Source organism: Fundulus heteroclitus, chromosome 1, assembly GCF_011125445.2.
Source record: "Fundulus heteroclitus isolate FHET01 chromosome 1, MU-UCD_Fhet_4.1, whole genome shotgun sequence".
NCBI classification, from domain to species: Eukaryota; Metazoa; Chordata; class Actinopteri; order Cyprinodontiformes; family Fundulidae; genus Fundulus; species Fundulus heteroclitus.
This window is the reverse complement of record NC_046361.1, coordinates 24,868,637-24,885,897: the sequence shown is the minus strand read 5'-3', so window position 1 is coordinate 24,885,897 and position 17,261 is coordinate 24,868,637. Positions and strand designations below refer to the sequence as shown.

The window sequence follows — 17,261 nt, the reverse complement described above, 5'->3', positions numbered from 1 at the left end:
CACTTTTACTAAGAATCATGAATGTTTGTTTTTATAGTGACATGAAATTATCTTTCTCATCAACCTGCTGAAGGACAAACGGATGGTATATAGTTGAACACCGCAACCCTTCTAAATGTATTGAGCAGCACAATGCTCAGTGAGTAATACAATCTATTTTATTTTCACATAGACCTAATTAACTTGTAGGTTGAGCCCTGAACACTATACGGATAATACTGCACATTTCAGTTTTTCATTAATGGAACATTTTACAAACGATGCGTTCTTTTATTTCAACTTTCCACAATTGTGCTTTACTTTGTGTTGGTCTGTCACAAAATCTGAATAAAATACATTCATAGATTATTATGTAAGGGGGAAAAAAAGAACAGATTTTAATACTTTTCTAAAGCAATGTATTCTCACACAGGACTTGTCGGAGCTTAATGCTACTGAGCTGGCCAACTAGTGTAAACCTTGTTAGCCTGTCATTACACTTTGATTTCATGTCTTATTTGTGTTTTTGGCTGATTATAGGGTTGGTAACTTGGCTGGACAACTTGTTCAAGCTCTCGATGAGAAGCAGCCCAAGCTCCTCATCTCTCACAGGGACATTCTTTGTGAGCAGATCGCTGGACTCTGCCATGACCTGGGTCAGTGTTGCTGTGGGCAGGCTGCTTCACAGCATGTATCTGGAGACGGGCCGCATTCTGGTTTTACTGCTTTGTTCAAAACTGCAATTTCCTTAAATCTCAGAGCTGCTGCACCACATAGTTTTTTTTATCCATTTAAGGATTAGTTTGTGTCAGTGAGCAATCTCTTTAAAGTTTAAAGTAATACATTAAATATTTTATAGGAAGTATGAAATAGTTATCTCACACATAACTGCAACTATGCATCAAAAACCTTTTTATCCTACAGTTCGATGAATCATTCAGTAGAAAGGTTTTTTGTTTGTTCCAGTTTAAAACATCTGGGACAATTAGGGTACTATTTATTCGGTCAATAGCTAAAATATGAGATCCTGAATAAACTTAATTTTAAACTGCTTGAGTATAATGCTGTAAAGAGGTTTTAATGTCTAATTAGAGAAAGACATTTTTTATGTTTTAATGTCTAATGTAGGAACTGCAGTACTTTAATCAGCTGTCTTAAAAAGATTTTTATTTTATTTTTTTTACAATTTTTAAACATTCGTTAACAAAATTGTTACAATTATAACAATGCTTTTTAGGATAAAAATTAATTACAATATAGATACAATATTCACCTAAATTGAAGTATCACATACTTTTTGTCTCGTGCTTCATATTTAGCCAAATAGATAACAACCACATACCTTGGTTATAAGAACTAGTGATTAGAGCTATTGTTAAACCAGTCTGTCCTTTCTCTCTGACCTCTGACAACAAAACATTTTATGCAGGTAACTATTGTGATCCTTAGGTGTTTGGGTTTCTCTTGTCTCTGTTTTCATCATTTTCTTGTTTATGTTCTATGTCTGTTCATTCCTTTGTATTTAGTTTCTTAGTTTACCATTGCATTCTTTTCATTGCACTTTTGGAATAATTGATTTAAGTTTTTTCTCCTTTGGTGCGTTTCTACAAACATGGCTGTTTCTTTGTGTCTTAGTTCAGCTCTAAGGATGTTAATTAGTCTCCCTCCCTCAGCTTCCCTGCTTTTCATTCTGCTCCACATTTCCTGATTAGCTCACGATAAATCTCAGCAGGTAATGGCAAGGGATTTTAGCTATTATAAAAGTGAATATTACACTATAATACTGATCTTTTCAGTAAGAAGAAACTGGCTGTGGACAATATAAGGATGTTTTAATTTGAACTATCGAAACATTAAATTATAAGCCAGTTTCACATGCAGATTTCTTTTGCCGATTAGCAGGGAGGTTGATTGTCTGGCAGTAGATTCCTATCAACAGCTTATTGCCTCTCTGCAATCTCTGCAATAAGATATGGGGCTGAGGTCTTATGGGATAACAACATCCAAATTCCTCAACGTGAACTACAAATCATTTCATGATAGAAAAAAAAATGTACAAGCATAAAAACACACATTTCACACTTTTAAGGCCTACAATTAGGGATAATTCAATTTTAAACTTTTTAAGGCCTTGTAGAGACTGAAGATAAGGCATATGACAATGTATTAAATGAAAGAGAAAACAAAATAAATGCATCCATCATTGTTAGTGGCCAGCTATTGACTTTTTCCTAAGCAGTTTTCTTGTGCTGCTGATTTGTTGCTTCTCCTATTTAAACAAAATGACCAAAAATGTAAGCAATGTAAGTTGTTTAAATGTTAACTGTAGCCTTTTCTGTCTGTTTTTCCTTCAGCAAAAGCCTTTTACTGTAAAACAAGAGCCCCGATGATGCCATTCTGTAGACTAGCTCGTGTTTTATGGGGACACAGGACCTGAAAAGTAAACAGTAAAAGGTAAATGGGAGGCTTGATGTGTTTTTGTGATGTTCCTTTAGTTACCCTTTTAAGATTTATAATTAGGAGCTTAACACATTTTTAACCGAACACTTTTTCTGCTCTCTTAACAGAAAAACAACAAGGTTTGAGATTTGATTCAAATAATTTATTAACCATTGCAGAACAAGTATAAAATAGTTAAACACAAAGAATATCCTTATTTTGTTATATAAACATAACATCTGAATTCAATACATCTTTTGCACAGATCACCTTAAATTTCCACAGCAGCACAGGTGTGGTCACAACAAAATAAAATTGTCTGCAACTGTGTAGGTACAAATAGGCAAAATTGCACAAAGTCAACACTGTAAGGAATAAATATAGGTGCTAAAAGAGCCAACACTGTACTTTTACTACTTACTTCAGCCTCCTATTTAGTATTTTGAAGCAGGATAAGACATAATGTGCCTTTAACTCACTTCAAAGTAGCTGAATGAACAGCTTTTGTCATGAATGAATCCCTATTCCTTCCTGTCAGAACGTATTTCATGAGCAGGATGGTACAAGAAGAAAAATCAAGATGAAAACATGGTGAAACTTAGCTGTAATAAGGCAAAGTTTTCTTCAGAAACAACAAAGTGCCCTTCAGTCTGCTTAAAAATATCCTAGTGTGCCAGAATCCATTTCACATAAGGCTTATGAAGTAAAAACACACTTGTGTGCATAAAATATTAGACGGAAGTCTGTTTATTAGGGTTTGCATCCAAAATAAAAACAAACTAAATCAAATGCAAATGCCATTATGTAAATAGGTTGAGTTGTGCACCACATTAGACATGGTTGCCACTTATTCTAAAAACATTTACCACTGTAAACAAATGCCTGAACTATGCACCTACAAGTAACTTGTGTGTAAAAATTTTAAAAAATATTTTAAAAACTAACATTTTCTTGGTCCTATTTCTATTTCCCATGCTGTGTTTAGGGCTGCATGTTGGCAGTACTGTTGCCTTGCAGCTAGAAGGTCTTGGGTTTGAATCCCAGCTTGGGGTCTTTCTGCATGGAGTTTGCATGCTCTCCCCGTGCATGCACGGGTTCTTTCTGGGTCCTTTGGCTTCATCCCGAGTCCAAAAACATGGCTGTTAGTTTAACTGGTCTCTCTAAACTGGCCTTAGGCATGAGTGTGTGTGAGTGTGCATGGATGTCTGTCCTGTGTGTCTCCTGTGATGGACTGACGACTTTTCCAGAGTGTACATTGCCTCTTGCCCGATGATCGCTGGACATAGGCCCCAATTCCCTGTATGTGCTCATCTACAAGGGTACATGGGCAAATACGATCAGAAATGGCGCTTCACATTCCCAATAATAGCCAACATTGCAACGTAACTTTTCCATAGAGCAGAGTCCTTCACTCCTTTCAACATACCCGGTGCATGTTGCATGATTTAATGATTCATTATTCACATTTAGCTTTTCTGTCGTCCTCTGTGTCCTTCGACCTCGCCCGACTCTGTTCCCGTCTGCCTTAGGTTCTCCTCTGAGCTGCAGCCACTGCCCTGCCTCCCATGGGAGAAAACCCTGCGCTGTGACTGAGCGCTGAGGTCCAGCAGATCAAAGGAATCAGAAGAGAAGAGGCTGTCCTCGCTGACCACGCTGGAAGGGCGGCTGCGTCGGCCCTCGGCGTCCCCCGTGGCCCGCAGGAGCTGCTGGAGCACCTCGGGGAATATTGCAGGGGCCGAACAGTCAGAGGAATTGGGATCGTCAGGAAGATCCAGACTGCGAGAGAACTTACCGTTACGTTTCAGAATACCTTTTCGTCTCCTAACTGCTTCTGTGCGCATGGTGGGACTGTCTTCTGCAGCAGGGAAAGTCTTTGGGGAACCCGACTGACTTAAATCACTTTCTTTTCCTTCTCTAGAACAGCTTCCGTCAGGGGCTAAGTTATAACCTGACTCCCGGCTCTTAAGTATCCCTTTCTTTGGCATCTTGGATGAAGGCTGACTGAATGTAGACGGATGTGGAAGAGTTTTGGAGGAGACATCGGCACGCGTGTGAGCGCTCTCCCTCGCCCGCGTCGGGTGAGGGAGAGTGCTGCACATTTGCGAGGAAGAACTTTCCTTTGGAGATTTGTGAAAAACTGAATCCAAACTCCTCTGGTGCTTCAGTATGCCTTTGGGTTTTCTTCGTTCCGGAGCGGAAGTGGCCAGAGCAGCGGGAGAAACAGCTGTTGAATAAACGTCAGCGCAGGGTCCCATGGCGGTCTGTGGAATCGCATTCTCCTTGCGCGACTTTCTCAGGTTTGAAATTCCTCCGCGGACCCTTGCTCCTCCTCCGCAGTCATTTTTTAAAGGTAAACCAAAGTAAAAAGAGTTTGATGCATGCTGGGGACAAAAGGAGGAATCTGAAGTCTGGCTTCCAGGGTGAGCTGTAATATCGCCAGCAGGGCCGACCTGATTCTGCCAGTCGATGTAGCGGGCCAGCAAGGGGGAAGGGCATTCTTGGTGTGGAGATGTGGGACAGTCACACACGCTCTCTTCATAGCCCCAGTTCACCCACCAGTGGTGTGCCACGTCCTCGATGGTGGCCCTCTCATCCGCGCGTACTGTCAGCAGCCAGTCGATGAGGGCACAGGCGTCTGGGAGAAGCAGATCAACGGCTATTTACACCAGATTAACAGAGAGCAAATCACACCAGATGCACGTTAGGGCAGTTTTAATGGACGCAGACGTTTTATTGGTTTACCTGATGGGGGGTTGGGTCTGCGGTAGCGGCCTTGGCAGATCTGCTCTGTTAGTTTAGCGTGATTGGCCCCATCAAACGGCATGCTGCTGTACACCAAAGCATACAACAGCACCCCTAGTGCCCAGCAGTCCACCTAAAACATACAAAAAACAAAACATTTGTTGTTTTAAAACTGAGATTACTAAATTGTAAACACTGTGAAAAATATTCTTATTATATCCTGACTGCCATGATTTGGAGGTGTCTGGTTATGGTTTTGATTTACATTTGTGTTCTATAGGTCTTGCCATATTTAGTTATTAGTTTTGCCGTTAGGGTTTTGCCGTACAATTCACTTCATGTTTTAGGTTTGTTAGATGTTTTTATTTATTACTGCATTTCTTTACTTTTTGCCTTCTAGTTATTTCTTACATTCATTTGTACTTGGAGTCGTGTGTTCATGTTCCCAGTCAGATTATGTCCTTGTATTTTTATTCAGCTCCATTCACATTTATTTCAGTCTGTCACCCTCTACCATAGCTCCAGCAAATTTATCTCATTCAGTTTACCTGCTGCTGTTAATTAGGATCAAGTTCTCTCAACTGGGACTCTGCTTATTTATCCCTGCCTCCCACAGTCGCTTGCTGTCATTTTGTCAGAAAGCCATTGTGTGAGTAATCCTTCCTGCACTCCTTGTCTGCCTGCCTGTTTTTGATTAAGTTACATTTTTCTTATAATAAACTTTAAGCACAACTCTGTGTCCAGCTCATATTTCAGGTTGCAATCTTCTAAGCATTACAGACTCTGCTTCAGCTGAAAAGATATTAGTGGCTTTGTGAAGGTTTGATTATCAGTCCATGATTTTCCCTTTTAAATGATCCAGTAAGAGTAATTGGTATCAATGCATGCATTCTGCACATTTTATATATTTTTTTAATTAAAAAATAAGTATATTGCACTAGTAAAATGCAGATGAAACACTTAATGAAAAACGGATGGTAAGAAATGAGTTAACCAAAGCTCAGGAAGTCCTACGGATGACCAAAAGCTGACGTGGTGCAAAACCAAGAATAAGAGACGGAAGGAACAGAACAGGAAGAAAGGCAAGGGAAGGGAACAAAGGAAACTGGGGAGTATTTATACACGGGGAGGATACTGACTGATTCATTGTAGTTGAAGTATCTGAAAAACGATTGTACTGCTTATCAGGATGAATATAAATCAACTACAGCTTGGAAAATAAGAATAAAACTCCAAGATAAGTCCAGTAATGAGAAAAGCGGTGAGCAAGAAAACCAAAAACTCTAAACATGTCACTACTTTTAGCCCAAACTCCAAAAAGAAGCAACTCATTTGACCAATTCATGAAAAACGTAATTTTTTTTTTTTGCCAAATGAAGAGATGACAGGGTACGTTTTCTGAAAACACTTTGACACTCATCAAGGAAAATTACTTTCTACTCTTCCATTTCATCACAATGTAATCTGGAGAACTGGGATGGCGAGCCAAACACTCCCAGCATAACTTCGACACCGTCTTTCAAGACACTGTGCTGACCGACCCACCTCTGGCCCCGTGTACGGCAGCCCCTTCACTATCTCAGGAGCGGCATAGAGAGGACTGCCACAGTAGGTCTGCAGCAGGGAGCCTGTCTGGAAGTTATTGGAAAGGCCAAAGTCAGCCAGCTGCAGAGAAAAGACAAAAAACAGAGCAGCACAGTTTGATTATAACAGTTTATATTTCATCCTACTTGTATTATACACAAAACAAACCCTAAATACAAACAACGTTGTAATAACAACTTGTTGCTTTATCTAAAGCACACAATGCCAGACTCCATGACACATCAGTAAACGCTGAACATTGGGCCAAATTAGTCGACTCCTTCAAGTTTCCACTCAGTCTGGGATCTGGATTCCTTTTCAGTGACTGGGCTATGCAGATTTAAAGTCGTGTGCTGAAAGCATAACAACTCACAGCTATTTTAAATGAGCCAAAAATAGGTCTGTGAAGATTTTGTCAGTTCCTGTGCAAGCGAGGAAAGAGGAGAGCCAAAAACATCAGGCTGGTGCTGCTTGCACGCTTGCGTAACGGAGCAATCACTCACTCCAGGCGGCGAGGAGACATAACCACGCATGCCATGCCTCACCTCACCTCTATCTGAAGAGATTATTAACATGAGCGCCAGGCCTCTATCAGAAGCTCTGGTGTTAAAAATACATGACAACATTTTTTCCATCACACAACATAAGAGACCTATACACAGAAGGTGACATTGTGTACGCAATGTAGCCTTGAGGTCTGTATTTACTAATACAGTGGCAATAACAATGTGTGTTTGTGAGGAACTTAAATCTTACCTTTTTAGAAAGGCATACCCTGCCTAGTTATATTTATGTTTAATTTTTATGCTGTTGTTTTTAACAGTTTGCCATTGTAGCCTTTGAGATCAAATGTGAAGTGCAATGTATTATTATTATGCAAGTTCCCTTTACTTGTTACAACACTTTCTTGTGAGCAAGAGACAAAACTGACCGGTTTCTTGCGAAATAGTGAGCGTAATCTGTTCAAACATATATTTCATCTAGAGTTGCCTATATTTAGCATTTCAGACTAAGTCACTACCTTGTAAGCACAAACCGGCCAGTTTTGTCTCTTGCTCGTCCTTAATGCGTAATAAACACTTTTGAATGAGTTACAAAGTGTTTACAAATTAATAACACATCTATAAACTATTCAATAGGCATCTATAAAAGGGGAGCCTTATTGTAAAGTGGTCCCAAACTATTTTTTGAGATAGTCCAAACAATTTGACAATGAGTGTAATGCAAGTCTTGAATATGTCAACATATCTATTAAATCTTAATGTGCTTGAAACAGGTTTGCTAAATAGTTCAGCAATGTTATTTTTCCTAAATGCTCTGGAAAATGTTTTTCTTCAAGGGTTTGGTTTTCACAAGCCATTTCACACATTCACTAAAGTCAGAATCAGCAATGCGCACACAGTATAAACTGACCCAGACTCAAAGTTATTTAAAACATGCCCCAGTTTTCCTGTTTTCTTACACATGCCGTTAAGCATTTTCTGTGGTGCAGACATAAAACAAACACATGCGCCTTGGTCATTTCCTGCAAGAGATGCTGTGGGAGGTCAGTGTGGTGAACTTGTTTTGATTAGGTAGGTAATGGATGAAGAGCTTATGGGAAGTCTGCACACAGTGCTTTTTTTAAAAACATTTTTTAACTGTCTGCCCAGATTGTTGCAGGACTCTCTGCGGTCCCCTTTGGGCATGCATAGCTCCCATATAAGGCCAGTAATATCCAGGCAAGACAAAAAAAATATCCCCAGGGTTACTTTATGGGACCGTGCACTATGTTTACTTTGATTCAGTGTGGATGGCAGTATAAATAGCGCTATCATTATGGTGGGCAGAAAGTCTTTCATTGCATGTTCTGAATGTCCACTTTTCCCCCACTTTTTTTTCTTTTCTTTTTTTTTTCCTTAGAAAACTGGCCCAACCTAACTTACTGTGATGTTAATAACAACCACACCATGTTTATCTACTCAGAAATGTTTCCTCTAATCTTAAGCACCATATATTAAAATATTTAAACTTTTTTTAGCCTTACCTTTACATTTAAATCTTCATCTAAAAGGATGTTCTCTAGCTTAAGGTCTCGATGCACGACACCATTCTGCAAGAGAGTGGACACAGAACATAAGAACATTAAGGCAGGTTATCAGTGGGAGAAAAAAAAACAATTTTTATTATTTTTTTTAAATCAGATGATGACTCGATCTCCTGATTGGTTTGCTGAAGAATATTTCCACAGACACTGAGTTGGCAGTGATTCACAGGAAAAGACAAAGCCCAGTATGTATGGCCACCCAGGAAGTTTAGTGATGTGGAAAAAAACTCAGAGAGTCCATTCTTTCATTGATTTCATCCTCTTCAGTGGACTATTGTGTAGAACGGGACCCTTGTTTCCAAGAGGTCAGGTTTTCCCTACACAGTCCAAGTCTCTATCCATCTTTCTATATCAGTTTTTGTAATAAAAAAGAAAAACTAAATTTGTATATTTGGGAAATCAGATTATGTTCCCATGGCCTGTTTTGTATAACAGAAAAAAACACTGGAAGTACTGAAAACATCTCAGTCTGCCCTGCATACCTCTGCAGCACATTCAATAATTCATTCATGCCAGAACATTTGTTTCTATTTCGAGAAAGTATTCAGGAGCAGCGGGAGAGAGCAAAATCCCTCCTCCCAGCAAAGTGCAGGAGCTGGATGTTAATTTGAGTTTAATATGTTGAACTCCTGAAAAATCCAAACAAACAAAACACATTTGTTACTTCCAGCTCAGCTGACTGTCAGGCGCAGCTCCTCGCCTAGCTGCGGCTCTGTATTAACAGGATTTAAGCATTTCCTGGGTAATTCCTGCTTTTTGGCAAAGCTGCTAGTTTAATATTGACATAAACAACAGAAAGGAAGGATTTGCTTCTCCGCCAACTCATAAAGGAGGCTGGGAAATATATAAATATGTGACTGCAAACAGCAATTAGAGCCTAATGTGCTCGTAACCCAGAGAGATCAGAAAACTGAAGTCAGGTTTCACCACAGTATTACGATTAGGATTTAGTGGATTTAGCATTACAGTATTTACTAATGCTCAATTGAATACTCCGCACGTGCCTACATGTGGTGCCCCAGATTATACCCAATTTCTGTTTCACATTTGCAGAGCGTATGCGTGTCTGCTAACCTTGTGGCAGTAGTGGACAGCAGAAGCAATCTGTTGGAAGATGCTTCTGGCTTCTGTTTCTGGCAGTCGCTTCCTCTCCTGAATGTAGTCGTACAGCTCCCCTCTGCTGGCGTACTCCATCACTATCACGATCTTATCCCGGCTCTCAAACACTGTCAACACAGTATGTAAGGAACATTTTAAAGCCTGTTTCAGAACATTTTTATGTTAGGAGATTAGGAGAGTTCTCAGTGCCTTTTTGACCTACTTTTAATAGAATAAATACAGATGTTAACCGAATTTACTGCAGGCACTCCTGCTGAGCTCAAGTTTTACGACTATTATTTGCTAAATAATCCAGACGGCTGGCTCTAGGGATGGATGAACAGACGGGTGAATTTTTTTCAGATGACTTTAAATGTCTTCAGGTGTGGCTGAGTGGCTTTTCTGCTACTGTACTGGATTAATTCACACCTTTATCAGGAGTTTGTTTAAAAACACAGATGAAAAAGACTATTGTTTATTGTCAAATATAAACAAAATGTATTTTCAGTTATGGGCACTAAATGCAAAATATTCAGGAAAAAGGTTTGTCAAGCTTTACATACTTACTGAATTATATTTGACAGCACTCATCTTGAAATATAAATATAGACATCTTTGAAAGCAGATAACAAAAAATCAGTTTCTAATTTATTGAACCAAATACCACTTTTCCCAATGTTTAGGTGCATGTTGGGTATTTGAATAGAGAAGTGATGAGCAGTAGATAAAGTTGGCCAGAAATTAATTTCAGTTGCATATATTTCTAGTTATGTAGTAATAATTATTGCTGTGATTTAAGTGATAGGTGAGAAACAAAATTAAATTTATTTGACTGCACTGAGCAGGGAGCCATCTAATCCCTAGACATTCATGTAAACTGAGCGGATATGACTTGAATAAAAGATATTTATGCCTTCTTCTTCTTCTCATGCAACACAGTCTTACCCTCATGGAAGCGTATAATGTTTGGATGTCTGAGTGAGGAGGTGATCTCAATCTCTCTCTGGATGTGAATTCGATCCAGGTTGTCAGTAATGCGTTCTTTTCGGATCGACTTGATCGCCACCTGGGGATGACAACATGCAAGAAAGTGCGTGGATTACTAAAAAGAATCAAATCAAAGATGGCTTGTTTGGCAGTATTACATGGAACAGGGAACTTGGTGATACTTGGTAAATGTTTCTTTTCAGAGAAGCTCAAATGAAAGCACAGAAATGAGTTTCCATTACAAGCTTGGTAAAGTTGCTGGTTATTTTTCTTCAACATCTCCTTGAAATCAATAATTTTTGTACATACCTGCATGCATACTGTCAGCACAGTGACACACACTATCTTGCACTACCAAAATCTCTGGGTATTAGAGGTGATTATGTTGGTTTTAGAGGCTGCTGTCCAGTGAAGTGTGCACGCTCAGGAGCAGAAGGTTGACAGCTGCAGTGTTAGCTCTTGTCTTCTTTAATCCCTGGCACTCGCTGTACCCCAATGCAACCCTCCCCCCAACCCCCTAAATCCACACATGCAGGAGCACCAAAACAGATATCCCACACCATCAGCCACTAAACCTAGATAGAGGACATCATCCGCATTTAGCACAAAGAGCAGAGGCAAAAAGCAGACCACCAAATTTAACTTTAGATTAAAATACACAATGAAGTGTGGTACAACACGTCCGTGCAGCACTTGTACAAGTTTAGCTGACATTTAAAACACAGAAATTGTGTTGCTGCTTCAGTATCGCAGCAGCCCCCAGAGTGTCCTTATGGTAGTACTGGACCCCGTCCCAAGGTCACTGCCGCAGCATTCTCAGCAGCTGGAAAAAACGTCTAAGGGACACGAGAAGACACAGTTCACACACTACGCTAACTGCAGGCAGCTATGCAACGCAAGCACAAGCCACTGAATTCCTGGGACCGGACTGACCTTCCATAATTGATGAGGAAGACATGTAATGAAGGAAAATTGCTGCTTTTGGGGAATGGTTTGCATTTTTCTACAATCAAACTAGAGGCATTTAAGGGAATGTTCCCACATAAACTGGGACTGTGGGCTTATGTGAACTTTCCTTTGCTGGGCTGCAGCTTGAAGCATGTAGTCATATTCAATAAATTAGAATATTACTGAAAAGTCCATTTATTTTAATAACTCAATTCACTAAAGGGAAACATATTATATAGATTAACACAGACTGATGAATTTTCAAAGACTTTATTTCCATTATCTTTTTTTCAACCTTCAGCTAATAAAAAAAAAATACAGCATTTAAGATTAGAATATTGTAACAGACCAATAAGATGGGTAACATTTTTCATGAAGCAATGGAGGCTTGATGAAAAGTATGTTTAATACCGGCTTAGAGGTTGGTTTTTCCAAAAGGTACTTTTAATCTGACAAACAAGCCTCTTAGAAATTCATATTCTAATTTATTGAATATGACAGTAAGCTAGTTATTAGATGAAAGGTACTAGTCTGCTGTTGGTTAGCTTTAGTCATTTCCTGACCTGGAGCAACATGAGGGGAAAAAGGGAAGAGTGTGATGTTAAAGTGATACTCATAGTCCTTCATTTCTTCATTTTAAAGCAAGTAGACAGATTATTTATAAAAAAAAAAAATAGACTCGCTGTAGATATAGTTTGTGACCTGCAGAACCACGTTATGTTTTTATTTTGTGTTTGTATGCTTTGCAATGTTCTTGTAAATTTAATCAAGACAAAAACAAGCCTCCACAGGCCCCTCCCTCTTGTGACATCACATAAGGCAACTGATCACAGTTCTTTCTAAAATGTCCAACTATGATTTATTTTTTTGTCTTCTCTTACCCATTTTTCATCAAAAATACTCCTTAAAAACGCGTTTACTAGTATTTTTCAGAGCTGCAGCAAAATGTTTGGGAAGCATGGGAGAACACGGCATGGATTTCAGGAAAATGTGACAACAATAAAACCCAGAAGTGGTTTGTGACGAGGCAGAGGGCAAACTGGGAAGAAGCTGCAAGCTGCAGAATCTCTATGTTGAAATATGTCTGACGTTGCTCCTCCACCACTGGGTTTACCGACGCTCCCTGAGCCGCTCGATTCTTCGGCCTCCTGCGACGCCGTCAACACCGGTGCACACAAATCAGGATTACATTTTGGATCGTTGTGAAATTCTGTTGTGAAAATACATACTTCACAACTCAGCTGTGTTTTATTGTCAGTGTGTATTTGTCGGTATATATATATAAAAAAACACATGCCGGTGAACAGTATCTTTAATAAAAGAGAAGCACTGAAAGGACACAGATTAATTCAGAGTTCTGCTAAAGATCAGCAGCAGAGATGAAATGGAACCATGAAATAATGTTGCTAACAGAACAAAAGGACAAGGAATTGCAAATTACAGAGCTGACGTTTATTTTTATTTTTATTCATGACAAACCTTAATTTACCCTCCTAAAAATCTGCATAAAAAAGGGTATTGCTCACGCTTTGGCACAGGTTTCATTGTGGGGGAAGTTTGGGAATGCGTGCACTTGTATGAGCTCACTCTGCTGTGTACAAATATCAGAAGTACGGCTGTGTCTCATTGTTCTTCCACATAATGAGCCGAGTGACAAATTCTTGCCAAATAATCGCTGCTTTACAAACACAGGAAACATAAGCTGCAACTTACATGAATCATGATAAAGTGATCAGATTTTCTTTTGTATTATTGAGAGCAAGAGCAGGAGAGGAATGCTGAGGTTATTTAGGGGCAGTAACAGTGGTTTACATTCCCCTCCCGCTTTTCCTCTTCTTTAGGTTCATTACAGAAAGTCCAGGAAATTAATTGTTTCCTGACAGATTGCTGTTGATGATGTCCGCGAATCTTCAGGATGCTGAGAAGTTGGCAGTGTTTTCAAAGTGAGTGTGTGTCAAGTCACTATTCGAGGCTAAGCTGTCCTGAGAAAGACATGGACATGCATGCAGAAGCACACATATGCATCCCAAGAGTCACTAAAGCATCTGCGTAAGATTTAGCCTTGGGATTAGATGGGATCCCTGCCAAACAGACCCTGGACCTCAGTGTTCAGCTAAACACAGAGCCTTAAGCTGTTCCTTTCATAGCCAACAATTACAGAACTGTGCTATGCACTGCCGAAAGGGATCTGGACCAAGACAAACAGACTATAGTTAAAGTAGTAATGCGACAATACAGAAAATATATCCTAATCTTTATTAGTGAGGAATCAGAGGACTGGCCTCTGATAGCTCCTAAAATAATGCTTAAAAAACGCCTTAAAAATCCTAAAAGATGTTGGTTTAAATTTTTCATTTCAATACGTTTTACTAAAATATGAGGTGCCCACAGTTTTTCATAATCAAAAAACAAAAGCATAATGCAACGAGCAGTAAATGTAAATAGCCATCATCTATATTTTTACTGTGTTTATATGTAGGACTAACACTGCACAGCCTTAAAATCACAACACCACAGTCAAAGTTGGAGGTGTGGTGTTATACCTGCAACTGCAATGAAAGGCGACTCAATAAACTTGGTCACCAATGAGGGGGTTGAATACTAATGTTCACCATGCTTTTTAGACTTTTCTTTGTAAAAACAAAAAAAAAGTAAACCATGTACAATTTGATGTTTCACCAAACAATTATGTGCAAACTTCTGTTTTTCATTCCTAGTGAAATAGATTTAAATATGTGCTTGCTGAACCTTAAAAAAAGGAAGAAAAGTTTAATGGCTTTTAACAGTTTTGCAAAAATGATGAAACTTGTTTTATTTTGAAATGTTGCACAACAACATATAAGATAATAACGTCCGATAGAATTACGTATTAAGAGAAAAAGACCCATAGATAATCTTCCACCCAAATCTAAATAAGAATCCTTCATTTAAAAAAAAATATTTCTAACTCCTGAAATAATTTTCTGATCCAGAATCTAAAACCCCTGTCCCATCTTACCTTTGCTCTAAAACCATCTTTCTCCAACGCCTCCCTTTTCCTTAAACTCAAACAACAGCCCCTGAGCCTTGTTTCCAAAAATAAGATCCGCGTTGTTTCAAAGAATCCTTGGTATGCGCTGGCTAATGGCTCAAGGATTTCTGCATTTTCCCCATGCCCCAGCAAACACACTCACCCTGCTCTCTAACACACACACATACACACACACAAACTCCAGGGCTGCTCTTCAGTCCTCACAATTAGATGTTTAGGGACGAAGCAACAAGCACAAGAGCCAAGCTCTTATTTCCCAAAAGATTAACTCTACTGCCATGTGTTTGTTTTCTAAAACAGAAGATAGCATCAAAGCTTAGCAGCCGTGTGTGTCTTTTAGTGGTCAGATAACAGGAGAGTCATCAGAAAAGGCTGTAAAATCCAATATTAAAACAAATAATCTCCCCATTGTTTTGCTAACCCAAACCTGGATAGTTAGAATCTACAGTTCAAAACTAAAAAAAAAAAGCTCCTAGTTGTCTGTGTATAAGATGTGTTTGAGTTGGTTTCCAGTGAACTGGGTCAAACTGCTGTTGGAGAGTTTTTGTAAGGTTCGTACCCCCAAGAGCAGAGTGACTCAGAGCAAAGGCATCTCAGCCTGGCAGAGGAGGAAACAAGTCTTTTGCATCAAAAATACACATGGCACCACAGGGGTTACTTCAACCTCGGAATAAATAATTAAAAACCAAAGTATATAGCGACATGGTACAACCAGCAGCAAGGGGGGAAATACATTTGGCGACACACAACCCTGGTTCACAAATTTGTTAGAGAAAAGAACAGATCGAACCCTTTTATTTATTTCCATCACTTGCAAATGGCCCCAAGTTTGTGTGGTGCCAGGATCACATATTAGGACCAAAACAAAAAAATAAAAAAAAATAAAAGGACTTTGACTTTTGCAAGGACTAAAAAAGTACGTTTCAACATATCAAATCAGCAATTATTTGATAAATATATATTATTAAAGTCATGAACCTAGTGACTTATAAAGGGGATAAAGTTTCATGACTTTTTGACAATTAGTCTTTATCAACCCTTTATTTTAATGTTTAGCAAGAAACCGACATAAAAGTTGTTATTGTTATTGTTGGTTATGTTGTACCCCAAGATTATCAGTGAACCCCCGCCCCCCCAAAACAAAAATCTGGGCACCCTAACAAGACTTCCTAAGGACGCCCCTGCACATTTCATTATATTAATTTTCAGAAACTGGTTCCTTCACTCCTACGTTTAACTGATATCACAGACTCCTGTATAAATAACCAATCCTGCAGCTATTTCCACGTCACAGGACTCACCGTTCTCATGCTGGCCCTCTCCACCGCTTTTTTGACTTTGCCGTAGGTGCCTTTCCCCAGCGTCTCCATCACCTCGTAGCGGTGCTTCAAGTTGTGTTTATGCTGGTGCTTCTTCACCTCCGCCGGCGCGGCCCCCGCGGACGACGCGCGCCCCACGGCCACCGGATCCGGCTTTCTTTGTCGCTTGTCTGCGCCACACGGATGACCGCTGTCCGTCCTCCGGAACTGCTCCCTGCCGCCGCCGTGCTGGTGGTGGCCGCTGGATGCCGAGTCCTGCAGGCAGCCGAGCTCGGAGAGGTGGCTGGGGTTCATCGCGCCTCTGCTGTGCGCTTCACGTCTGCCCATCCTCCCCTGGGCACGGCGCGCACCTGTCAGGAGCAGCAGCCTTCCCCGGATCCCCAAATTGTATTGAGTTTGTTGGAAAAGCGGACAGAGGGACGCTTGAAGTTGCCCATATAGAGAGTTATAGGATAAAGAATGAACTTGCAGCAATAAACGCGCCGTTGAAGCTGATCTGAGACATCCTGACAGCAGCTGCTCTCTTATCGCCTTTTCTCTCTGCTACTTATGAGCTCAGCAACAGGAGCGACGTGAACCACATGGGCGAGGGGTGGAGCCTCCAACATCCCGGCGCGTCACGGTCACTGTGGGGATCATTTTGGGTTTTCCAAGGGCTCATATTTATGGAAATATGGAAGCCCATTTATGCCACTCCGGTGATCAGAATTATGACTTAGTATTTCAGAATTATGACTTAGCTATCTCATAATTATGAGATACTATTTTATAAGTTTGAGACAGTATCTCATAATTATGGCTTAGCTATCTCACAATTATGAATGAGATAAAACTCTTTGTTTTTTCCATCAGAGTGCCATAAATGGGCTTCCATACCATTTTTGACTGAGCAGCATATGAGAGGGAAAATATGTCCGGAATGTACTGCCCCATCACTTAGATTGAACTTGCTTCCACCACATCAGTCAGTTTCCTGATGTTTTACCATTCGGTGACAAGCCCAGCTTTAGCCCTTTTTTTTATTCTTGTGAAACAATATGCCTTATAA

General features: G+C 39.9%; 1 protein-coding gene and 1 long non-coding RNA gene across 2 annotated transcripts; one reads left to right on the top strand and one right to left on the bottom strand.

Annotated features, from left to right (window-relative positions):
- Nucleotides 1–494: 494 nt before the first annotated feature.
- LOC118563515 lies at nt 495–4,048 on the top strand. The gene is made up of 3 exons (XR_004931271.1): nt 495–635; nt 2,334–2,433; nt 3,948–4,048. It is a non-coding gene; the product is annotated as an uncharacterized LOC118563515 (long non-coding RNA).
- LOC105935890 (NUAK family SNF1-like kinase 1) lies at nt 2,567–16,793 on the bottom strand. The gene is made up of 7 exons (XM_012876492.3): nt 16,196–16,793; nt 10,874–10,994; nt 9,905–10,056; nt 8,771–8,836; nt 6,706–6,825; nt 5,161–5,293; nt 2,567–5,053 (listed from the first exon to the last, which is right to left on the bottom strand). Exons 1-7 carry the CDS (start codon nt 16,538–16,540, stop codon nt 3,885–3,887), a joined length of 2,106 nt encoding a protein of 701 aa, XP_012731946.2. The 5' UTR covers nt 16,541–16,793; the 3' UTR covers nt 2,567–3,884.
- Nucleotides 16,794–17,261: the final 468 nt, after the last annotated feature.

Coding starts and splice junctions, on each gene's coding strand:
- LOC105935890 (XM_012876492.3), bottom strand. CDS start 16,540: ATGGGCAGACGTGAAGCGCACAGCAGAGGCGCGATGAACCCCAGCCAC. Junction 6,826..8,770: donor ATGAAGATTTAAATGTAAAG/GTAAGGCTAAAA, acceptor TTTTCTCTGCAG/CTGGCTGACTTTGGCCTTTC. Junction 5,294..6,705: donor TGCCGTACACGGGGCCAGAG/GTGGGTCGGTCA, acceptor TGTATGTTTTAG/GTGGACTGCTGGGCACTAGG.